Source organism: Aphelocoma coerulescens, chromosome 1 (assembly GCF_041296385.1).
Source record: "Aphelocoma coerulescens isolate FSJ_1873_10779 chromosome 1, UR_Acoe_1.0, whole genome shotgun sequence".
Taxonomy (NCBI): domain Eukaryota; kingdom Metazoa; phylum Chordata; class Aves; order Passeriformes; family Corvidae; genus Aphelocoma; species Aphelocoma coerulescens.
Genome location: NC_091013.1, coordinates 99,460,241 through 99,485,289, shown reverse-complemented (window position 1 = coordinate 99,485,289; position 25,049 = coordinate 99,460,241). Strand labels below are relative to the sequence as shown.

The 25,049-nt window shown below is 48.4% G+C and overlaps 1 protein-coding gene across 1 annotated transcript in view; it reads right to left on the bottom strand.

Moving 5' to 3' along the window:
- Window positions 1–3,644: 3,644 nt before the first annotated feature.
- VANGL1 (VANGL planar cell polarity protein 1) overlaps window positions 3,645–25,049 on the bottom strand; it is a 45,951-nt gene continuing 24,546 nt past the window's right edge. The window contains exons 5-8 of the mRNA XM_069020842.1: window positions 16,286–16,419; window positions 12,851–12,983; window positions 10,665–10,899; window positions 3,645–9,462 (exon numbers count right to left, since the gene is read on the bottom strand). Coding sequence (XP_068876943.1) covers window positions 9,202–9,462; window positions 10,665–10,899; window positions 12,851–12,983; window positions 16,286–16,419 — 763 coding nt within the window. The 3' untranslated portion in view covers window positions 3,645–9,201. The remainder of the gene's footprint in view (window positions 9,463–10,664; window positions 10,900–12,850; window positions 12,984–16,285; window positions 16,420–25,049) is intronic.

The following is a 25,049-nucleotide window of genomic DNA, read 5'->3' as shown; positions in this document are numbered from 1 at the left end:
CTTTTACAAAATAGAAGCTAAAAGGTTAGCAGATCTGTTTCACATCTGTGGCCCAGATATAATCAGCTCCTTCTTGTTCCCTCTTTTAAAGCATGCCCACAGCATCTGACTTGTGCTGAAGAGGGGTCCAAAGAGCCTTAACATTCTGAATGTCTCTTAAAATTTTCAAAGAGGCTGAATCAAATGTGTTTTGTCAAGAACTCTCTTCTCCCCATGCATCCACTTTTCACTTGTGCTACCTTTTTAAATAATAAGAAAAGAATTAAAAAGGAAAAAAGCAAGACAACCAAGACTATATGTTTAAGCATTTGTAAGCTTGATTTTTGCCTTTGGAAGATACTTAAAAATGTTTCAATTTATGGAGTAGCTTCGTGCCTAGAGCAATTTGTGGTGTCTCAGTTTTTTTAAATCTCTGTGCCTTCATGTTCCTAAGGATGCTGGAGGGAAAAATCCACGCCCTAAACTCTAAGGTCTCTTGCACCGACTTCACATTGCCTTGTGTTACTATCTCTCTTGAGGCTTTGTTGCTTGCTCTGTATTCTGATACACAAGCAAGGTGGATGCATTGAGCTACCCCAAATGCACATCCACAAGGTAAAAGTTATCTTTCTCCTTCCTCTTTTAAGTTGTATTTAGTGCTGCCCATGCAGAGCCCAAAGACTGATTGTTCCCTCTGTCCTGGCTGTGGTCCGTGCAGCAAACACCTGCTCTCCTTCTCCTGCAGGCAGGACCCACGGGCTTTGGGAGGCCAAAGAGGAGCAGTGCCACTGTGGGAGGGCTCCTGGCATCCCCAGGTTATCCTCATTAACTGAGCTGGAACCAGAGCAAGCCCCAAATCCTATACAGAAGTCTTCACTCCATTCAGGTCCCCAGATTTTGGAGGAAGAGAAGATCAGCTCAGGGCTTTGGAGTAGGCTGGCAGTTTTGCAGCACGCCCCAGCCTGAACACAGACTACAATGTGAGCAGTAGCCAGGAGGGGCAGGGGGGAACCCAAACAACCCACAACCTTTTCCAAGTTCATTATGGAGAGGAACAGGGAGATGGGGACAAACAGGAAAACAGCTTTCTTCCCATTTGAGGTACTCCCCTTTTTCCTAGCAACATGTCAGCACAAACTAGCACACAAGCTCACAGCAGGGCTGTAAAACTTGTTACAGCTTTTCAAAGCAACTCGGGTAACCCTGTTCACAGCTCATGATTTATGCCTAGGCCATCACCCCACTACACCATCCCCACTTCTGCAGACACATTGTGCTCAGTGCTCTCTTTTCTCTCAGCACCTCCTGACCCAGCAGTCCTTGGATGCACACATGAAATGGGAATGGATGCCTTTGCCCCAGTGGATTATCTGTCAGTACCGGAAAGGACTGTAACCTAAACCCATCACCTTCCCAATCCAACACAAACTCGGGAGTGCTGCTGAAAGACAAATCAAAGCACTCTGCTTGGCCAGCTCCCAATATACCTTCCCTTCCTGCATGCTGTTGTGAGACACCATGTCCTGATGAGAGATCCCCTTCCCCTTGCACCTACCCCACCCGTCCCTAGCTCCAGGACCCCTTGGAAGCCCTTGAGTTCAACCCCTCCTGTACTTGCCAGGAGTCTAGACCTGGGGCTGACACAGCAGAGCCAGTTCACTGCACCAGGAAATGTTTTGGGATTTGAAGCCTTGCCGACATCCACAGCCAGATGTCTCACTGAACTATTAATTTAGCTAACAATATCACATGGTGAGGTGCTGCTAGTGCTTCAAGCAAGGCTCTGGAACCGGTTGCTGAAGGTGACAAATCCCTTTCTTACCCTGTTTGTTATGCCCTGACTGCATGTGGCCCCTTTGCCCCACAGATTCCCACTTCATTCCCCACAGCTGATGTTTTCTCACTGCCCATGGCTGTGAGGCCTGGTCCCATCACCTACCAGGGCCAATCAATCTTCATATGAATTAAGCCCCAGCTCAGCCACCAAATACCCGTAGCAGTGGTTGTTGCTGTGCTGTCTCAGGGCAGCCAGAGCCTTATGCCCATATGGTCAAGAGGGGCACTACAGGAGAGGCATCTCCTCCTCAAGTCCAGTATGTCCCTCAGGCAAAACATGCTTACCTCTGGTTCAGCATGCCAGGTCCCTCCAAGTGGGGGGATTTTTCCAGTAAAAGCCTCCATCCCCTTTCTGTCAGAGGTTTGGGTCAGTAATACTTAATCCAGCATTGCACCTGAGGCTCCATCACACCTCAAAGGTCCATGCAACTTCAGTGAAAAGACTTGGCCAAACCAGATCAGCTCCCTCAGCTCTAATTTCTGCTGAGCTACATACCACAGCCCTTTATGATTCAGATATCTGAGCTCTGGGTGAAAGCCAAGGGAACTAGTCCCTCTAGCAAAGCCTGTTCCTTCCATCAGCTTCCACAGCCCACAGCAGGACAGAAAGCGCCACGAACGGCAGCAGTCAGGTGTCGGTCTGGTATCAGCACTATCCCAGAAATGAAACAGAGCGTGCTGAACTCACATGTAAAGACACAGCTCTCAAGGCTAAGAGCCTGGAACGAGGCTGACAAGCCCAGTGTCTTGTTTATGCCAAATTCCTGCTGCTTACACCTTCCCATGACACACCTGTGGCCGACTCCCACAGAGCCTTTACCTACAAAGCTCCAGTCCGACAACTCAGGTCTTCCTCTGAGGGGCAGGAGGGGACCAGCAATGGCTGCACCCCCATTTCAGGCTCTGCAGGGCAGCAGCAGTGCTCTTTCCTTTCCCTGGCCATCTCTGGGAGCTGACCTGGAAGCAGTGTGGGGCTGGGCACTGCCAAAGCACCAGCAGGATAAAGGGCACAGATCAAAAGCAGAGATCAAGGGAGGGCAGGAGGCAGAACAGAGCACACCCCTGTCCCACCCTTCCTGCTTCCTCCCAGGCCTTAGGTCAGCTCTCTCTAGCCCAAATACATCTGTCTCCCCACAAGCAGAGATTTACCCATGTGGCTGTTTCTCTTCACGGGCATTTTTGTCTGTGCTGCTTATCTCCACAACTGCTGCACTCTTTTTCACTGAAGAGCAGCAACCTGTGGATTTTTCCAGCAGCTGAAGCCACCAAGGAGATCTGCTGGGCTGGGCTTGCCTGAAGAGTGGGCACCAAAGAACATCTAGACAAAAAAGCTGCTCCCACATTCCCTTGGGCACAGCTGCTTGATCCTTCTGAGCTCTTGGCGTGCTGGAGATGGAAACTGATGGTGGGGAAAGCCACACCCAGAGATGCTGTTGAGGTGAGATCCCTGCACCTTTTCTTAGCAGAGCACAGGCTTGCATCCACACAAACAAGGAGCACTGGCTTTTCTGCCGCTCACCACTCCTCCTCCCCCCCCAGAGCCAAATAAGGAACTCAGCAGTGAATCCTGCACTTCATAATTTGTGTGCAAACTATGAGAACACAGGAGGCAGAAAAACCTGTTCCCACTCCAGTTATGTGGCCCCCCACCTCCTTCCCCAGCTGCATTTGCTCCCCAGCATTTGAGATTTCAGGTGTTCAAAGCAGTCACCTACCAGTCTTCCTTCAGGAGTGATAAATGAGTTTACATTTTACTGTGGTGTGGCAGGGCAGACCAGAACGGCACAGAATGAGGGGGACAAAAAGACAACCTCAAAAAAGATAAACTACATGTTTGCAGGGCCCCTCCTGCCTACAGCTCAGGAATGCTTGAAGACCAAAAGAGCTTTTTTTGTCTGAAAAGATAAGAGAAAGGACTGGGACAATCAAATCTGGTTTCAGTTTATTTCCAGAATTTTACTGTACAAAATATGCAAAGTGTAAAACGGTTTTATGTTTCAGTTTAAAAAACAACAAAACCCCATCCAGCTATAACTTAAGAGAACCCAGCTTGGAACAGAACAATTTACAAGGCTAAACCCACAGTGCATTAATGTCACAGACACCAGGAATTTGCTTACTTAAGTTCACAATTAGAAAAGAACAGAAAGACCATGTACCACTGCAGTTAAAGTCACATGTGCAAAGAAGAGAAAAAAAGAAAGAAATGCTGGTTAGTGTCTATTAATTAGAAAACCTTGGCAAAACCCTTCTTACTATACACAGAGTGTGTAGAAAAAGTATTACACAGTGATAAAGGAGGGTGGGGGAAGGGCATTTTACTCCCAGCCCCGTCCCCAAGACACAATAATGCTGAATCAAAGAAACAGGCACAGAAGAGTGTAAGATTCCTTCACAGTTATGCCTGCTCAGGTAGTGGCCACAGCACCTCCCCACGCTGCACACAGGAGATATCCCCAAGCATCGTCAGCGCTGGTGAGAGGTGCCCGGGAAGCAGCCAGAGGTGGGGAAGGATCCCCTCCTCCCCGGGCAGAGCACACCCAGGGCAGGGCCGGCTGCCTGCTGCCCACAGGGTTCCGTGTGCCACAGGGATAAAAAAATGCAGTCTCTTGGAGGGATGCAGATGGGTGGGTAATGCCAGCTGTACCGCTGGCACGGCGGGGACCCAGCTCATCGCTGTCCCAAAGTGACCCGCACCGCCCACAGCTGTCGGAAACGGCAACTTTTGGTCATCATCGATGGGAGGCAGCAGCTTGAACGCAGGAGGATGCACACTCCTGTAGGAGATGTCATGGCTCAAAGCCATCTCTTTTAGAACAGAAATTTGGGGGTTTTACTTCATCTTTTTTTGTTTGTTTTCTAAAACCAGCTCAATTCCAAGAGCACTTCCTTCTTAACAACAGCTGAAACACTGAACCACCAAGTCTGGCTTGAGGCTTTAAACATGTATAATGTGCACACCTAGAGGGGGAAAAGCACACAGACACACACAAGCTGAATGAGAAAACACCTGCACACACACTTCGGGAGCAGCTCTCACACGGCTGGGCAGCACTGAGACCAAGTGAGGAGCCAGCTTGGGACCAGACTACTGCATTGTTGCAGAAGACTGCAAGACTTTTGTTTTACCTTTGAAAAGGGCAGAATTACAAGTTTTGGTGAGCAAGATGAAATTGGCTTGAATAGGTTTCCATGTTTAGCCAAGTTATGGATCTTTCCAGTTTCTTCAGCAGCAAGTGTTGGAAGTGAGCACATCTCAAATGAGACGCTTCACAGCTACTTATGTGGGGCAGGACCAGCTCCAGAAACTCCTTCCCTACAGCTTTTGGCATACTCAGCAACAGCAGATTCCCTGGGCATTGCCCAGAGAGCCCCATCCCAAAGGAAAAGGTTTGGAGGTTTCGTAAGGGTTGGGATTTGTTCAGATCTCCTCCAAACTTGAGCCTTACCATGCACTGCCTCCAAGCTTTCAACTGCAGCCTCAGCACCTCCCAGCCCTGCATATATGCTATGGAGCAGAGTGCTACAATGCTTAACACTTCCAAGACTGCTGCCTGCTTGGCTTCCAGGTGTGGGAAAGGACACTGAGACCCAGGGCAGCCTCACAGAGTCTGCACCCACAGCTGAAGCCACGTGGCAATGAGAGGCTAACAGATGTGACAACAGCATCTGCCCATGCCCAGTTACAGGACTGGCAAAGTGTTTAGAGTAGTATCTGCCCCTACACTCCTGGAAGCTGCAAGAAATCCAAATCTTTCACTTTATAGCCATGAAAGAGAAAGCCAGCCTTCATGGAAACCCACAGTCATTTCCATCTGCTCTAGAACACTTGAAAGTCTCAGCTGCATCTGGATTTGCAAGAAGACCTCAGCATGGCTTTGGATTTAGGCTGCAACAAATCTGAGAGCAAAAAACCAAAGTCTTTAAAGTATCTGAGCAGCAAACTTAAGTTACAGGAAACGTGCCAACATAGAAGAGAGGAGTAGGCCACCACCACTCCCGGCTGGGCAGCACAGCACCCTCTCAAATGGTCCAGTGAAGGACATCCAGTGCAAGGATCATCTCCAAGGGGGACACTGACCACTTAATCACAAACAGGGCTGTCTCAAAAGACCACTTGAATTCTAATAAAACCCCCACAATTCCCAACCAGGTACAAACATCCAGAGTGGGAGAGAGGAAGGAAAATATGTGCAAGGAGACAGTGCAGGATAGGAGAGGCATTCGGAGGAACAGCCTGCACTTGGTTGGCAAACCCTACAAGTTGTATTTATGCTCAGCTCTTGGCAAGCTCAGCAGAAGTAAGGGTTGCAGGAATTGGATCAGAGCTTCGTTCCCTATGACTCCATTCTTACTCATTAGCTGGCTATAAACAGAGTTAAACAAACCAGTCTGCACTCACCGCTCAGTATTTTTTATAGTTTGAATTCCTACAGATGCCACAGATCCAACTGTGGATCTCAAAGCACTTGAAAACAAGTTGAGTTTAGCCTCACAACACCCCGGTGAGGTAGGTATGACAGTGGTCCCCTGACTTTGCATGGCAAAGGGAAGCAAGAGACACCCTGAAAAATGTCACTAAAAATACCAGAACGGGGAATATTCAGGAATCATGACTCCCCTTTCAGTCTGTCCTTGCCTCTAAGCAGGTTGCATCTCTAAAGAGACCATTTGAGAGAGTTCTTCAGATTTCATCAGGCAAAGCATTCACACTGCTGACATAGGGAAGAGCATTAAATGCAGGAGTTGGCCCCTGTTGAGAGTGTCCTTTTTGGCAGCAGGCAGAAAAGGCAGTGTTGAACCACAGCACAGAGATGAAGAAGCAGACCCAGATTGAGCACATGCTGCTTCCGTCTGGTTCTCCATGTGTTAAAGGATTTAACAAAATTAAGACATGAGTTTCCTGAGCAGATACTGTCAGACAACCCCTCCTCATGGGGCAGGGAAAAGGAAAGGGGAAGGAAATCCTGGGAAAGTAAAGAAGTTTTGCAGATGTGCCTGTGACAAGGTGCTCTCACATAAACAGCACACCCAAGCCCCCGGCAAGGTGGTTCTTGTTCTGGCTTCACAGATATGAGCCAATTCAGCCACAGGCAGTAGCCTCCACACAGGTATTAAGTACTCCACAGTCTCCCAAGCTACTCCCAGTCTCTCCCACCCTGCTGGTTATGCACATCATAAAAGCCAGGTGCAAGCATCTTCAGGAGAGCCAAGTGTAAAATACTGAATGTTCTCCTTCCTTTTTTTTTTTTTCTTATAAAGGAATAAACCAACATCTTTTTTCAAAGCAAAACACTGCAAAGGCCACAGTCAGTAAAGGAGTCCCCATACAGACTACCAGAAAGCCTGATCTGCAAAAAAAAAAAAACAAACTCAAACACTGAGTTTAGAGAAGGGAAAACACTACCCACTTCCCATCCTTTAAGGGCAAAGGGCATAATCCTGTCATGTGCTGTGCCATCCAGTTTCTTTACAACTGGCACATTACATGGACTACCATGTGCTTGTAAGAAAGGTGCAGGACACTGCAGGTGTCACTTGGATGGCATTTCATCACTTTGGACCCTCACTCACCAGGGTGCTCCCTTGATACCAAGAGGACTATGCACAGGTGCTGTCAGATATGCATCTCCACTGCTGCTGAAGTTGGAAGAGGATGGACCCTGCTGCCCTGTCCCCAGCATCCCTGTTTAAGGTGGCTGTTCCCTCCCACCAGCTTGTGGTGGGCACCAGCCAGCCCATGCCTGCCATGGGAAGGTCTGGGGAAGGGCAAAAGGGACAGGAGAGGCTGTCGCAGCCCTCCTCAGAAGACTGTGCAGGCTGGCAATGAAAGGCACTGACTTACACTCTGCTGGAACCAGGGCCTTCTTGGTTAAGACATCCATATGGAGGGCAGGCCAGATCCTGCCCGTTAAGGGATATTTGCATGGCAAAAGACTGAGCAGAATGAATTGATCATTTACATTCACATGGATCTTGAGGGACCTTCAGGTCGATGCCAGCCTTGCAGCTGGCTCCAGTCACTCCATGCTCTGTGCTGGCAATCAGACTTCAGACACTGACTTAGGCTCACCATTAAAAACAAACCTTCCAAACTCAGGTGACTAAATTCACACCTGAAAGCTGCACCAGTGGGCAAAGGCAGCCTCACAAACATAACTGCATCTCTCTAAAGCAGATCCCAGCACTGAGCAGAAACTCCCACAGCACAACAAGGCCAAGAAAGGCAGGCAGATTTTCAACATTCGGGCATTGTTTGGTATTTCTTAGCTACAGCAGAAGGCGTATGGTGGGGAAGGACTCACTGCAGTGTTTCCAGAGCACAACAGTTCTCCAAAGCAACTGAATGGGGCAGAGGTCAGCCGTTCCCTGGCTCCTCTCCTGAAGGATGGAAGTGTTTTTGCCCATCTTTTCTCCAGACACACCTGAAGCTGGCTAGAGAGGGAGGGGCACATTCCTGTCCACACCTCCTTCCCCTCAAAGAAGCTGTCAGACACAGGGAGGGTCTGTGATTTATCTGAGGAGGAGCCAGCTACTTACTGACCCTGTCCCAGTGCAAATACACAGCCCTTGCAGGTGCAAAAGGAAGTGCCAGTGCCTGGAGAAACACATTCAGAAAGCCAGACAGAAGGGGACAGTAACAGGAAGCCTCGGGAGTGCCTGAGAAAGACACAGACAAGCAGAACAGAGGGAAGCAGCTGAGACATAACAGGGAGCTGTGACATGAAGAACAACTTCACTAACAAGCACTGATTAAGAAAAAAAAATAAAAATTGAAGAGCTGCAAATGGGCTGATCCAGTTCAAGTCGAGCAACTTTACAGAGAGTGAAACCATCCCATTATGCCCATGCAAGTCCAGCACTGACAGAAGAGGCACGTGGAGAGGAGGAGAAGAATAAAGAATAGAAGTCCCCTCACATTCCCACCCTTTGATATCCCCTCCTCCCCCAGTGCCAGGAGGTTTCTGTGAGGGAGAGGTGAGCAATGAGCCCTCAGGAGCAGCCACAGGTGGCAAAAGCAGAGACACAAGGGCGCAGGCATGTGCGATGTAAGGCAGCGCTCCAACAACAGCTCTGACACTGCAGCCATGCAGAGAAAGAGAGCATGAGATTTACAGGATGCCTGGAAAGAGGGGGAAAGAAAAAAATCTGTTCTGTCTCCAAGGCTGAGCTAACTGAGCCAAGTCACCCTGTTGCCTCTTAAGATACTTCTTTCTAGATAAGATAACCCAACTTCCCCCCCTCCCCTTTCCAAATAAAGTGCAGATGGTCAAATATTACTGGTCCATCATCTGCCAGTTTCAGTCAGCATTGGGGAAATTAAACCCAAAAGCACGATATTGAAAAAAAAATAAAAATCTCCCAACAACCCACCCTCAAAATCCCTTAGACTGAAGTCTCAGACTGTAAGCGGAGGACAAATTTATGAGATTTGGGGTCTATGAACTCTTCTGAGAGTTTGATGAAGGGGATTTTTTTCACATTAACAACAAGGCTGAAGTCCAAGCACTTGAGGACAAACACGACGCCATCTTGTAACCCGCTTGTGACCGCTTCCTCGCTGACCAGCGTCCACTGCTTGGAGAACCAGCGATCCCTGTCATACTGCAGGGTTGGGCCTGGGTTGAGGTAACGCTCCAGGAATGCCTGCCAAGAGTGGGACACACGTTAGCATCAGCCCCACAACTCGCCCTGCTCTCTCCCCATCCCCAAATACAGCTCCGCAAGCATGGGCTTGCCATGCTGCAAATTGTTGCAGCTTTCACACTTCAGAAGACATCTTCTCCCCGGTCCCTCCCAGCTTTTCAGACCCAGGAGCAGACACAAACATCAGGAGATCCTCTTTCAGTCCATCCCAGCAAGTTTGCAAAGTTATAGCCCTGACTTCTGCCATCAGCACAGCCTTCTGGCAGCAGTTCAGTAGAGCAGAGGTCATTTCTCCACTTCCAGCCCCATAATCCATCCCGAAACTACAGTCCCAGCCAGCCAGATAGGATAGCTGGCTCTCTCCTTCAGGCCAAGCTAAGCTGGTAAACAGATGTTTCCATGTTTTCAGCCTGAGGGTGCAAAACTGAAAACAGAATGCAAAATGCCATTTGACCTTGCCAAATGGCACCTTAATGGCAGCAGAACTCCCCTTGCATACCTGGGCAAGGTCCCAGGCGTCTCACAGCAAGAGGGTGCTAAGCCCCATCTCTTGACAGCATTTCTGCTCTTACTGCAGTTAAGTCCTGGGTGAATGCCCAGGAATAACCCTTCCCTAGCACTGTGGGGTGTTCTTGGAGGGGAAGGTAGAGAGTGGGAAGGGAATTGCGTGACCTGCTTCCCTTATCATTCAGTCCCTCCCCACGTCTGCAAGTCAACAGTCACAGTCTGGGCTTGAAGCAGCAAACTATGTTTGATCAAGCAGCTCATGAATTAGAAACACTGTCAGAGAGACAGAGATTTAGGCAATAATTAGCAGTCCAAAATGCAGCATAGCGGAGGGGGCAGAAAACCGATCCTTTGCAGGTTGCCACCTGCATCATACTGCTACCACAAGCCAGCTGAAAAAACTCCTGTGACTCAAAGCCACCCTTTCAAACATTTACTTAGTATTCCCTTTGCTGAACTGGATACAAGAATGAATACCTCACAGGCACTTTCAGATAAAGAGATAGAAGATGCTGCAGAGGAAATACTCCTTCCCTTTGAGACCTGCTGCAACCTACACCACACTGGTCGATTCACCAGGAGCAACTATGAAAGCCTTCACTCACCTCCTGTGACAACTTTCTGTTCTGCTTGCACACACAGATGTGCCATCCCCTTCTCCCTCCCTCCTGCAGCAGCGTTAGAGAAAGCTTTACCTTTGGTGTCATGTTGTTGGTGATGCAGAAGGACAAGTGTTGCAAGATGCTTTCCATGCTGTGGTACTGCTGCTGGCGGGTGGTGCGAAGGTACTTCTGCAGAGCTCTTGCCATGGAGGGAAAGATTGCCTGGGCTGCTTCTCGGGGGTCCATCATCTCTCCTGGAGCTTTCTGCTGTTCCTCTGCCTGCAGGCGTTTGATGTGAGTGAAAGCCTCTTCTACTGCAACCACAAGCCTGCAGAAGGAAAATCAGGACAGTAAGAGTCATAACAAGAAGTAGGATGGGTCTGTGGTTAAGGCAGAGCCTGGGAGTCAGGATTTACAAAATCTCCTTTCCCCATCAGCCATTGAGTCACTGCCTGCCACCAATTTACAAAAAAAATCTTCTCTACTGGAAGTCTGAGGGGCAGACAGCACCTTTTCCTTCCTTGCCCAAGCCATCCAGCAATTGAGGGCCATAAACCAGGATTAAGCTTGTAAAGCCCTGAGCACTGCACTTGGTTCTGCCAGCACAGCATAAACATCAGCTACATGACTCAAATGAGACACAGCCGCCCTTGTGTTGGATGCGTGTCTGAGTACAGGGTCCCAGCACACAGGACTGCAGCACGAAGCACAGGACAGGCAAGCACTCAGGGGGAGGCTGACTGCACTCCAGGACACAGCCTGCTCTGAGACACTCTGTGCTCACAAGCTGCAGGCTGCTCCCATTTCCACCAGCTGGGTGCAGAGCTGCCCAATGACCGCCCTGCACTCCTCCACTGAACAGCAAAGGTGAAGACACCCCTCCAGCTTCACTCCTAACACTGCAGCTAGGGGCATCTTCTGCAAACCATTCCAGTGCTGGCACGGGTGAGCAAACACCAAGACCACACCATGAAAGGGGAACAGATGTCTTACAATGCTCGTTACTTAGTACTGGGCTAACCTGCAAGTGAGGAAAAAACAATAATGAAAGAGCCACCCAACAGAACTCTTCGGCCTCTTCAGACAGGACTTGTTTCATACTTAATTTCCTCTCAAGTCACCAATGACTGTCCACAATGATCTCGATATCCAGTGCATCTTAAAGCCAGGGGCAGCTGCCTCACCACAAGCAGAGGTATAGCACACTGCATTCATACTGTACATGAGGAACAGCATGAGAAGTCCTGACCCTTGCCCATTTTGTTTAATTTGACACGGGGGAGGTGGGGGGTGGAAATCAGTTTCTAAACTCCTGGCCTGAAACACCTGGCCTTATCTGGTGACTGATGGTTTCCCTCTGACTAAGCAGTTGTTCTAACCAAACTCAGCAAAAGCACAGGAGATGTGGCCAAGTTAGGATGCTACACTTCACAGAAGAGAAAGTTTTAAGTTCCTATTGCTCTGAGGCTGGAAGAGAGCCTAAAAGACAGAGGCTATAGAGCAGAGGTCAGACTGAAGCAGGCAAGGAGGGGACGTTGTGCCAGCACTTTCCCAGTGAAACAAACTGCCAAGAGAAAACTCAAAATGAGCCAGCTCCTTCCAGTTATGACACATTCCTTCCAAACACAGCTCAGTTCAGGGGTGCCTGCCCATAAGCAACTTGCCTCAAACTGTTAGGTATGCTAACTACAGACTGCAATTAGGCTCCTGAGCAAACAGAGGCACTCTCTTGGGTCACCTCAAGACAGCAGCAACTTTGCAGCCTAAGTGTGACTGGCAGAAGACATATGTGTGTTCCAAAATAAAATGTAACTGTTTGTGGTGAAGTCTTTCCTCCTCAATTCATCGAAAGGCAGTCAAACTGTCCCTTTGACTAGTCTGCAAACACAAATACTCTCCTCACCCATGAATGGGCAACACCAAGCACTCCACTGATCCTGTCCCTGGATTCCTTCAGCTGACAAGCCTGGGCATGGGCAAAAATAATGGGATTTCCTACAGCAAATAACTACAGACTTGTCAAGCACTGGACTGTTCCCTAATCCATGACATTGCATTAGCTTATCTGCCTCGTATACACGAGCTCAGCTGCATGCACGCTCTTTGGATAATTCCAGTTGCAAGCTGGAATTACCCGAATTCCAGTCCTCCTCCCTTACACATCTGGGTTTCATAAGCTTCTTCCCCGTGACAGATTTGCAGCCAGCTCCTCATGGTGGGTCGGGGGCACCCACCCACGGCCGAGCCTCCCAGCAGCACGCGCGACAGGCTGGCTTTACCTCGCCCGGCGCTTCTTCACGCGGCGCTCGTGGTCGGCCTCCTCGTAGTAGAGCTCGTTGTGACTGGAGTCCCTGCGCCGGGCGGCGGCCGCGATCATGGCCCGGGACTGCCCCGACGCGTTGTTACCTGGGCCTGCGGGGCAAGGACGGGCACAAAGGAGACAAAGGCGGGGTCAGTGCCACAGGGCCGGGGCTGGGACAGTCCGGCACCCCACGGCATCTGTCACACGTGCTCGGGGGTTCCAGCCTTCCCAGCCAACGCTATAAACCCTTCCCCGGTCCTCAGGAGCTCCAGCAGAAACCCTGCAAGGCAGCACAGGCTTAGAGAGGGCATTCTGGCACGTGGACAAGGGCAGTTAGTTGGGATGGAGGGTCTCACGCAACATACACAAAGGCAGAGTGAGGTGAACGTGCCAAGGATGCAACTTACCCCCCATTATATATGCTTTCAGTTTGAAGGCAAGGGAAGCTGGAACATACCACATTTCAGCATCAAGACAGTGTGACAGCACAAGAAGTGAGAAGTTGGAAAGAGGAGAGAGACAAACACAAGAACATAATGAGACACGGAGATGAATAAATGAAAGCCAAACTCCAGACAGCTATCTGCAGGAAGGGAAAACAGGATGCAGGGGCAGCAGGGTCACCTTTAGACACAGCACAGGGTTTCTCACAAGGGCAGGTGCTGTCAAAGCAGCAGTCCCTCAGTTGGGTAGGCTGGGGTCTTTATGTGTAGTAGCTTCTCATGGCACCCTGAGCAGCATGTGCCATCAGAGCTTCTGCTGCTGTTAACAGATCCTACACAGCCACAGGAACAGGGAAGCTGCAATCTGCTCTGTAACACCCAGTCAGTCGACAGAGCTGTCTACTACAAGACCTTAACTAGTGACCTTAAAATACAGTACTAGGTTCTGCAACTCTCCCATGAAGCCCTCAGCTCTGGCTTTTCAGTTAGGGAGAGGAAAAAGGCTGCCCCAGAAGAGTTTACAACCCCTTTTATCCAGATAGAGGGCAGAGGTGGGTCTACCCAGAGAGAACTGGTAGTCTAGGACTGCCTCCAAACCACCAAGAGCAGCTTTTGTGCCAACTGCTCTGAAAGCCCACACTCTCAGCTGGCAGTGGTTAAGGCCAATCAATTGCACAGACACGCTCAAAACTGTTCTGCTCAAGCAAGGGCAACTCTTCAATTTTTTTCCTAAAAAGCCCAAACCAAATTCCAAGACAGAAGCCTGAAACTCAGCGGTGGGAAGAACAAGCACTCACACAAATAGCTTCTTAAGAGTCTAAACATTTCAGATGTTGTTTGACAGCCTTGAAATGGAGGCTATGACTCAAGGGAGACACTAGCTCCCAAATTTGGGTTACATCTTTAATTTGCCTTGTTGACTATGCCTGGCAATGAAAGTCCTGGTTTTGAAGGTGAACCTCCCCACTCTGCAAAAGAGAGATTACAGCAACATGTTTTTCTTTCCTGGCTGCTGCAGTATCAAATACAAAAGCTGTCAACAAATTAGGCTGCCTTAATAGCATTACTGTCTTTTTACAAGAAGGGTATAAGAGACTGTCAGGCTGCCAGGGTAAGCTGCAGCCAGAGCTACACTCTGCTTTGTAAGATGGATGGAATCTTCTTAAGGCCATGCCTCTAAGCCTGAGATTTCCATGTCCACAAAGGCAGCAGCATTGCACACAGAACAGCCCAGGCAACCGGTCCTGCCCCAGAAGGGAAAGCAGGAGTTCCAGGCCCTGGCAGGCTCACAAGCTTGACACTTGGAAAAGCCTGCTAGCCACACCTGCAGCTTGCTCCTGGTTCCCTCTCTTCTAACAAAGCCTCATGAGCTAGCAGCTTCTGAGCACTCACACTACCAGACTGACAATCTTTCCTCTGAGCTTGGGAGTCCCACTGTCCCAGGAGGTGCTGCAGGAAAAGAGAGCACACCAGCTCCTGAAGGGATCCTGCAGTGCAGGAGAAGACAAGCCAGTAATCAGAATGGCACACCCTGCAGCCAGCCTGCCAGGCTGTGGGGTTTGAACAGTGTGCAGACACCTGTGGGATCAGGAAGCCCTCACCTTCCATACACCAGGCCTCACTGAGAGTGAGCAGCTGGAATGAATGATTTCACCTCTAGAGGAACGCAGAGCATTTCTGTTTACATGTCTGTTTGCTTCCCCTCTCCAACACAACTCAACCAAGAACATCACTCCAGGCAGCAATGGACACATGATGGGCAACCTGTCCTTCCCCTTCCCTCATTTCCCCCTTCCTCTATCAGGATCAGAATATCTCACTGTAAGGATCTAAACCTCCAATTAATTTTATGGACTCAGGAGTGCTGCATGAGGTTAGAGAAGCCTTTAGGATAAGGTCTTTGAAACTCACCAAAAATGAAACAAATCCAAACAAACAAACCAAAAAGAAAAATGAAAACAAAACGTTCCACGCCCATAAGGCACTGAAACTTTGTTGAAAGCAAAACAATCATGTCTCATGTTTTTCCATATGACAGATATCCTTGATATTTCAGTCTCCACGCCATGCACACAGAGCCAACTTGCCCAGCTAAGTCCCTTCAGTCTCCTCTTTCCAGCCTCAAAGCCTTTCAGTACTAACAAATTCATGGGCAGCACGTGCCTTTACCACATTTTGTCACACAACTTCAGCCATCCTTCACCATAAAAGCTTTGCTACTCAACTTCAACTCTTCCAAAGGAATGTGCACCTCTATAAAGGCTGCTGGGCACATCTTGCTTATGAAATGTGGCTTTCACTGATAGGGTTTAAGAGTGTCAAATGATTAAGCCCAGTTTTCACTGTTTTGAGCATCCACATATCCATCCATCCTCCCAAAGGCTTTTTTAAAGCCCCAAAGCCTGAAAACGGTTTGTAGAACCACAAAGCTCAATGAGGATCGTTATCTGGGTGAGAGTTTCCATGGCCATAGGTGAGCCAGGCATAGCTCATTTAGTGCTGAGGCTGCAGGCTGATGAGCAACACTTTCATCAGCAACTGCTGCTTATACCGGCTCCTTCACTTTCCTGAAGGCTGTATGTGAAAGCAGCACAAACGACTGGGGAACTCATTAGGTTAAAAGTTGTGTTTACCGTAGTATCACAATGGAGGAGATGACCCAAGGGTGACAAAAGCAGAGGCTGCTTAAAAACAAGCAGTGGTGCTGAAAAGTGTCAAGCCACATGACAATTAAGCCTGACCCAAAACGTGGCTATTTCACCTGGCAAAGACAAAAGCCTGATTGTGGGCTAAACACATCTGTAAAGTCATCTGGAACTGGCAAACTCAGGGCTCCTAGGAAGATTTCCAGCAAGAGACAAGGATTTGGCAAAGCAAAAAGGTGAGAATGTGTGCATAACAAAGCATAAAGCCAACCCAGTCCTTCCCCATCCCACCCAGTCTCAGAGACTACATTTCACCTCACCTACCATCAACATTGTAGACTTTCAGGCCAGCCATGTGCTTGGCTGCTCGGGTTTTGGAGGCTGTTAACAAGGCTGGGTTGTAGACTGTGAAATCTCGGTAGTAATTTTCCAGAACCACCAGTGCAGCTCGTTGGATGCTGGGGAAAGAAAAAACAAAACAAGACAAACCCCCTCAGACTGAAACAAGCTCTCTTGTCTTCATAAAATATTTTAAAAAAAGGAAGAATAGTGATATTATTTGGAACAGAGTTGTCACGCCTACAGGACTGTGCAATACACAGACTATTAATTACTCTCTCTAGGACCTGAAATTTCATTTGAGATGCAAGATAAGTATCTCTGCCCTCAGCTCTATAGGAGGATGACAGGAAATCCCCAAACAAGGGCAGCACAAAGTGAAGCACTAGGCTGCCTGCAGCACGGGAAATTACAGAACAAGAGCTCAGCCCACCTCAGTACAATCACTCTGCTGCAGAGAGCTTGCTCAGGCTGAAGACCAGAACACCACACGGGTTTTGCTGTAGCTGGCCAGCCTGGACAGAGGGACCAGCTCAGGATGGATGCTTTTCCCTCCGAGTCATTTCCAGCCACACCTCGCAGCTCCTCAGACCTCCTCCATCCCAGCACTGACAGGAGTGTGATCTCTTCAGCTTTCACAGCAAGATAAGATCGCTGCCTGAGGAGTACGGCTGCCAGAGACGGGATTACCTCAGTATTCCTTGTTAAATCCCCGGCTAGGGACAGAATGAGGAGCAGTGACACTCCCTCCATCCCTTTGAAGGGATGCCTTTACACGAAACGATGACACATGGGAGCACAACAAACACACGCGCCAGCCGCAGGAAAGGCTCAACCCAGAGGTATCTTCCTCTGCAATCATTTCGACAACGGAGAGGGAGAGATGTCTGTAGGCACTGTTACCAACAAATAAGACAGCATTTCAAAACAAGCCCGAGCTCTGGTGTTTAAAAATGCGGGAACAGGATACAGCTCTCTCCATGCTGCTCTGGCTCTGTGCCTCAGCGTGGCATCGGACTGGCAGCAGCACTCTCAGCAAATCACCAAGATCACCCATTCACCCAACTGGAGCTTGCCAAGGACCCACGCTTAAAATAATTTTTGTGGGTTCAAAATGAAAATGTAACTGCCAACGCATTTGTTGCCAGTTAATTGGAAAGGTCACACTTACCAAGGAGGCCTCTCCTAAGGAAAGCAACAAAGTATTCTCACACATGTTACAACATAGGAAGAAAACATTACAAGGATGGTAACGTGGGAAAATAAGACATTAACAAATTAAGCCCTAAATTCAGTTCTCTGCACTACCACAGATTCCACGTGTGTTCCCGGGGGAGCAATTTAAATTTTCCTGTGCTTTGCGCTAATATTAAACTTCTGCATCACACCCAAGTAATTTAAACACACACACAAAACCACCCTCATTCTACAGCTGCCATGCTCCCACTGATCAGTGAATTAAGCACAGATGCCAGCCCATTCAAGAGATTCTGAGAAGGAAGAACAAACCCCAACTTGCTCACTGTGTAGCTCCATCAGTCAGTATTACGGTACGTCGCCATTTATTTCATTAGCTGCGTACCTTTAAGATTATGAATTTAGCTTTAGAAGCAAATTCCATCTTTTGGATTGTCTGGTGGGGTCTTTTGGATCCAGCTAGAGCATCTTAAAGAAGCTTTACCTTTCAAGCGCCACTCCTTCGTATTTCCTCACCTTAGGTTTGGTAAAAGCAACTCCACTTATGCACTCAGCTACTGATTTGTGATAAAGAGCCACCAGTTAACAAAGGAGACAACTTTCCTTTGATGAAGGAGTGCAGACTGACCCACTGCCAGACACACAGATGCTGACAGAACAGGTGAAAGCAGTTTTATTTCTCCCTGCCACGCTTCTGATTTCTACTGTGAATTTGCTGCAGCCTATAAATAAGATTTCATAGAAGTAATCATGTGGCAGCAGCACATATTCCCCCTTCTGACTGCATTCAAACATGATCAAGTTTTTCCATGGCCTCTTCCCAGGAAGATAAAACTCCATAGAGTTTCATCACAAAACACAATATTTGGAAAACTAGAACCAACTCAAAACAGGAAGATAAAAATGAACAGTTATTCTCTGCTAATACACTGTACTCGTTTCAAACAGCACTGGAACTTCCATCCCAGCAGCGGGAAATGTTTGGGAGCTCCACTAACCAATTAACTCTATTAGGACAAAACACAAATGCATTGCAGCAGAGAATAATTTATTTTTATACATACACATTTTCCCTGGACCCCACTGACAGCATTATCATCAGGATGCCAGCTTTCCCCGCCTAACACCCCTTCCATCCCCTCATTAAATAACCTTCCCCACCAATTCATTGGCACACGCACCCAAAATCTAAACACAACAAAGCTTTTACATTGCAGCATGCAACAATCATTGCCCTGAAAATTTAAAGCCCAGGTAGGAGTTCCTGATGCAAATCCAGTACAGGCTCAATCCTGCACGAGACACATAGAGAGTCTGCTCTCTGGGAAGAGAAAGGTAATAAACATCAGTTTCCTGAATTGCTACCAGCCCATTTCTGTCTCCCATGTAGTCCACCCTAAGTGTGGCAGGTTAGGAAGACAGCTACAACTACAACCCTTCAAACTCTCTGTTCCAGGAAAAAAAAAAAAAAAATCAGAGAGAAGCTGCAGACAAGTAAATTAGAAGGGTCACAGTAATTCGCACGAGAGAGGAAAAGGCTGAATCAGAGCCTCCTGAGCTGTGTTGCTCAACCTCTTCACCCACATCAAGGGGAAGCCTCACCCTGCCCAGCACAGGACGGCCAGCCCTGCCCCACACGGGAGCTGCGAAGCACCAAGCAGCCCGGCCCCGACCAGGCACAGCGCCCCAAGCACGGCAGCAGGGCACCCTACGCTCCTGTGCAACACCTCGCGCCAGGAGGAGGGCAGGCATGGGAGCATCCAGAGCAGCCCGCAGCAGTCAGCAGGAGCAAAGCAAAACACCAAGGAAGTCTGCCGTCTCCCAACAGAAATCCAGGCTTTTTGGGCTTCCCACCGCAGGGCAGACCCTCTGCTGCCCTGCGAGCAAGGTGAAGCGGCTGCGGGAAGCCGCCTCTCCACCCACACGGCAGCTCCAGCGGGAATGGAAACTGGCAGCCTTCCTGCAGGCCACGTCTGGAGAGGCAGCTTCCCTGCAGCGCTGTCTCGGGAGGAGTTCAGCACCACGTCGGTCACTGCATGCATTCACCCCGCACTTCGCAAGCTGGGCTGAGGCTCTCCTTTTGTTCAGCGCGTTGAAAGAATGGGGAGGGGCAGGAAGAAAACGAACAGAAAGTTTCGATACTCGGTCGCCCGTAGGAAAGACTCAAGAGTGAGGATCGTTCTCATGTGCCATCAAGAGGGTCTGGCAGCCCAGTATATTTCAGGCATTGTAGCAAACTACCAGAGCTATGCAGAAAAAGCGTATCACGGAAACATGGAAACCGTCATAGAAAGGCTTGGACCTTAAAGATCATCTAGTTCTAACCCCACCCCCTTCCACCCCCACCATGGGCAGTGTACAAAAAGCAGGACACAAAAAGCATTTCCATGCAACAGTTCAGATTCAAAACTTATGGCATGAGAGGAAAACCCCTTGCACAATCCAGCGGCCTACTGGAAACACAGATTTCCTTGCAGGCAGTGTCAGTGAGGCTCCATGCTTTGTTGCTTTCGATTTTGTGTAGTTGGAGGGTTGCTTTTTTCTGATTATTATTATTTTTACTCCCCTGAAGAAGGCCATGTCACAGCATGCTGCCAAGAGGGAAAGCAAACAAGCAGACCCAGCAGAAGTACAGTGGCATTTGGCAGCAGAGAAATGCAGAGCCCTTTACTAACAGTAATGAATTAACTTTTACAGGGCATCCAAGGAAGTGGAGGAGGGGGACTCTGTGACACAAAGGTAGCAACTATTTTTTTCTCTCAAAAGGTAAGTCAGGACCAGTTTTGCCTGAGTGCTTGCTGCTACAAAAGATTTGAATATTGCAGTCTTGCCATACACTGCACCTCAGAGGCCATTTTGACTTTGTATTTGCCTTCTGTGACACCAATATTGGAATTGACTTTTCTTAGTGGATTTCTAGGAAAACAAGCCAGTACTAAACTGAAGAAAAGCACAAGGAAAGAAACCTGTTTATATCATCAAAATACTGGCTTTGGACACTGGTGGTTCCTAGGAAAAGGATTTTGAGTTTTATGAAGTGGTGGGAAACGGGTTGGTGAAAATTAAAAATAAGGATGGAAAAAAAGATTAAAAATTGAAGCCACACCTCTATGCACCTGTCACTCACATGGTTTTAGCAGTTTTGTGCTTTCCTGCTAAGCTAGAAATGTAGCCTGTCATGGTACTATACCAAACATCAGCAGACACAGAGAATTATCGAGGGCAGAGGAGTGCCCCATACTTTTGCAACAGATCTATGTACACATCCAGAAAGGGCTGAGCTGTTTGCTACCAGGGCAATCTTGCTATAGATGCAGATCTTGCAGCATCAGGGTTTAGAGTGAGCCACACACACCTAAAATACACAGGGATAGGCAGAGGTTTGATGACTGCTGTGTTAATTGAGGGCCAAGGAAGCCTGGGGTTATTTAATCAAATGGTTCCCAGCACAGACTCCTCTCCTCCAAACAACATTTTTTTTTAACATTCTTCAAAACAGACACAGTATCAAAACAAGACACAGTCTCTGGGCACATAAAACACTTGCCACAGCCAATTGGGAAGTTTGGCACTTCAAAGAAAAGCTAAGAAAAGATTCCACAAAGCAACCTTCCAAGGAGAGCCAGCTTTGCTTTACCAGAGGTCTCCAGCCTACAACTGCATCAAGCTTGCCTACTGCAAGAGATACTGAGGTCTCCTGGGGCACTGAGCTGCTCATCCACAGCACTTCTTACTCTAGCAGTGCTGTCAGCTCACATCCAACAGGTTCAGAGGACTTCTCTGCCTTCCCTTGCCCTACAGTCACATCTTCCTCTCAGAAAACTCCCTTTTTTCCCCCCCTTTCTCATACTCTTTTGCCAAAGCACAGAGCTAGGGCTCAAGCTCCTGATTCTTCACCATGTTGGACTGTTTTCCCAGAGCAAAGTCACCACAACTAGAAATAAAACTGGAAATAAGACAACTGAAGTGCAAATGCTTCCCACACCAACATCCCTGATGAAAATGATTACAGAAGGGATTTCCACCATCCTCCACGCAGACTTGCCTCCCTGCTCTGCCTGTCACAGCTACAGGTGAGGCCAGCACAGGCTGCCCAGAGAAATGACCCTGAGGAGCACTGCCAGGGGCCAGGAGCTGGCAGAACCCAAGGGATTCAGTACTCACTGTCCTTCCCAAGCAACACCTTGGAGCAAGGCTCCCGAGAGGACAAAGGTTGTGCAGAAGCACTTTGCAGTGCTGGCAGAAGCACAAATGCCTTGGCTACAGTTTGGCCCTCGCCAATAAACAGAGCCCGAGTCAGATCTCAGCAGAGATGCCAAGACAAGGAACTTCTTCAGCAGCTGTGGCCAAACAAGCAGAGCAGAAAAATGCCTTTTGATCATCATAACTACAAGAGCATTTCAGTTTGGTACAGTCAAGAGAACAGGACCGCAGCCTCTAGGAAAAGGAAAACCACATTTTCTTGTCAGACAACCACAACTGAGATCTCCACTTGGCTAAGGCAGGCAAGCGCAATCCTCGCCCTCCCTGGAACAGGCACCGGGCAACCGGGACACAGCGAGTTTGTTTTAGATACCCAACTTCTGGCATTCAGTGAGGCAGGGAAAAGAATTTGCAAGGTCAAACCTTTATCAGGGAAGGGAAGAAAACCTCATTGCAGTAGCAGGTTACCACTGTGATGGCAGCACAGCTGCTGCCCCCAAGGCAGCCAACATCCCTCCATTAATGGGTGCAATTAATACGGAACCCAAACACACACAAGGTCTGCCCCCGTTTCGCAGTGACCAGTCTCTGTCTTTCTCTCCCCTCACAGCCTTTTTTAACAACATGAAAATGACGGAATTTAAAGCGTGTCCCCATCTATATCCAACACTGCACATCTGAACAACACGACTGTTGTAAATTTAAGAAGAGCACCAGCCCAGCTTTTAACTGCAGATCTCCCCTTCTCTGCCCTGCGCAGTCCAAGACACATGGCTCCCCAACAGACACTCCTTTACAAGTCTCATCTTCTGCAAGACAAAAATCAGAATCAACACACCAGCTGAGCAATACAATAGTTCACTGCTGATGTAGAAGGGATTTCAACATAGAAATTCTCTGAATGAGAGAGAGAGGAGTAGAATTCATTTTCAGGTTGGGTTTTTCAGTTTGTTCTCCTCAAACCTCAAAAGCAGCCTAGTCAAAACCTAGTCAAAAACTATGGAGTACAGGTGAAAAAGACCCCTGCAAGTCCACTACTAACATTGCTGTTACATTTGAATGTTTTCATTTTGAAGAGAAGCTGTGAGTATTTTTAAAAACTAGGACTTTACAGGAGGGTATGACCAAACTTGGGGGCTGTGGGGGAATCAACTTCTTTACATCACACAACCTAAACAAGCTACTTACTTAAGCCTTCCTGAGGAATCCTATAAAAGTACTCCCAGGCCAGCACTAAAAAGATGCTGCTACAGAAGTACAGAGCACTAAGTTTTAGCCAGCAGCTATAAAACCGCAGTAAACGCAATGGCATGCTCCTACTGAGGTTCTCCTGAGAAACTTCCAAGCCTGACACCTCAGGAAGTTAACTGGTCTACAGGGTACCAGCACACAGCCTGAATGTTTTCCCCAGTCACCTTTACTGGTAGAACCTCAAAATTTGATGAATGCTTTCCCAACAGCTGCACTGCCCTTCCTTCCACTTCCAACAGCTGAAGGTGGCAGCTAGCATAACAGACTAGTAAAAAACTGCAAGACATTACTGGTAATATATAGCAAGGAGGAAGAGAAGGACAGCACAATCCTTCCATTTAAAGGGTGTTCTGAAAGGTCCAATAACATGATTTGCCAGGAAAGGACAATCACTGTGTTGAGCTCAGATGCTGTGACAGCACCAAACTTCTCTTTCTCAGTAACACAGTGAACATTTTGTTTCACAGTATGTTGTGCCGAGGGAGACAAAGATCGTAAGGACACTTGTTACCTCCAACATCATATTCAACAGACGGAAAATTGAGTAAGCTGTAGAAGTCTAACATGAGTTTTAGAAACAATGGAGGTTCTGGAGCACCAGAAGAGCTTCCTATGGAAGGCAGAGGACTCTAAAAAAGAAGGAAGATTTAATCCCTTGCTGAGACTAAGCTTCTTGCCAGGTTCCCTATATACAAGTCTAGGAAGCTTTATTGCAGCAGGTCAGCCTAGGTAACTGGAAAGGCTGCCTTCCAGCCCCTCACAGAGTAGCAAAAGGGAGTTTAACATGCAGTAAAGCCATGTGGCCCCAGTTGCCTCAGCCCATCCATGGGGATGGGTGAGTGTACAACTAGAGCAGCTTCAGGAGCTGCATCTGAAAGAGCAGCTTGTGAAAGCTTGAACATGTGGTGCCACAAACTTCTCCCTCAGAAGGCTGAGGAAGCCAGCTGCCAGGAGAGCAGGCTCCAAAGCAAACTGCCCGCATCCTCTAACGCCAAGACCACCTCTCCGAGGGGAACAGCGTGTGTAGGGAGGTGTTGTCAAGCACTTCCTCACCACTCAGATACCTAGCAAAACCACTAAATCCAAATGGTATAGCTCACAGATTAGCCAGGGCACAACAGCAGCTTTCAGGCACTCACAGCTTGGGCTGCATTTCAGCCAGTTCCTCAGACATCAATCATCCCATGCAGATGCCCCAACAGCTCTCAAACTAGACACTCACTTCCCTTTGATCCCATACAACACATTCAAACAGGCAAAGGTGCTACCTTCTCATCAGACAAAGAGAATATTTGCTACCAGCACCTCTTGCTCCAGGGTCTGCTGCAACACAGACAAGAAACATGAGAGGCAAAGGAGCTGCCCGTGCCCTGCCATGTACCTGCCATGTCCCAGACACCTGTAGCGAACCAAAACAACACCTGGCCAGACATCCGCACCTCAAGCCCAACCCAGCACCCTCAGGAGCCACTAGTAGTTTAACAGGACATGGAGAGCAGCAGCTACTGGATCCAGCAGCCAGAGCTCAGAAAGGGGTTTTCCAAGTGCACTGCTAGCACACCAAGCATTTGCCTCCATGTTACGGTTTTGCCAAGTCGTGGGCTATCCTCAAGGGAGCTAATGAGAATACTATCTTGCTTATTCATGAGAAAAAACCCCACAAACAACCAGCTACCTTCTGCTCACACTAAAGTAAAGCCAAAGCTGTGAAAGGTTTTCTTCATCTATTGAGCAAATGGGCAGTTTGGGAAGGAAAGCAGTGAGAGAAGAACACAAAGGGACAACCTAAGTGAAAAGGCAATGGGAAGAAGTTGCTGCTGAGCTTTCCCCACAAACCTGCACAGCATGGTAGACCATAGGTACACCAGAAAGACACGGGTGTCAACAAAGCAGGGACAAGTTGGCTTCCCCAGGCACTGTGGGTGTTGCATCCAGCTGCCAGCAGTCCAAGAGGATCCACTTGTCCACACCCAATTCTACACAGACCTGTGACCAATTTGAGAGTCAGGGACTGCTGAAGTAGATCTTACAGTTAACATTTGCACAGCTGAGCCAGTTATTGAGGCCAATGAGCCTCCTGTGGAAGGAGAGCTGCACG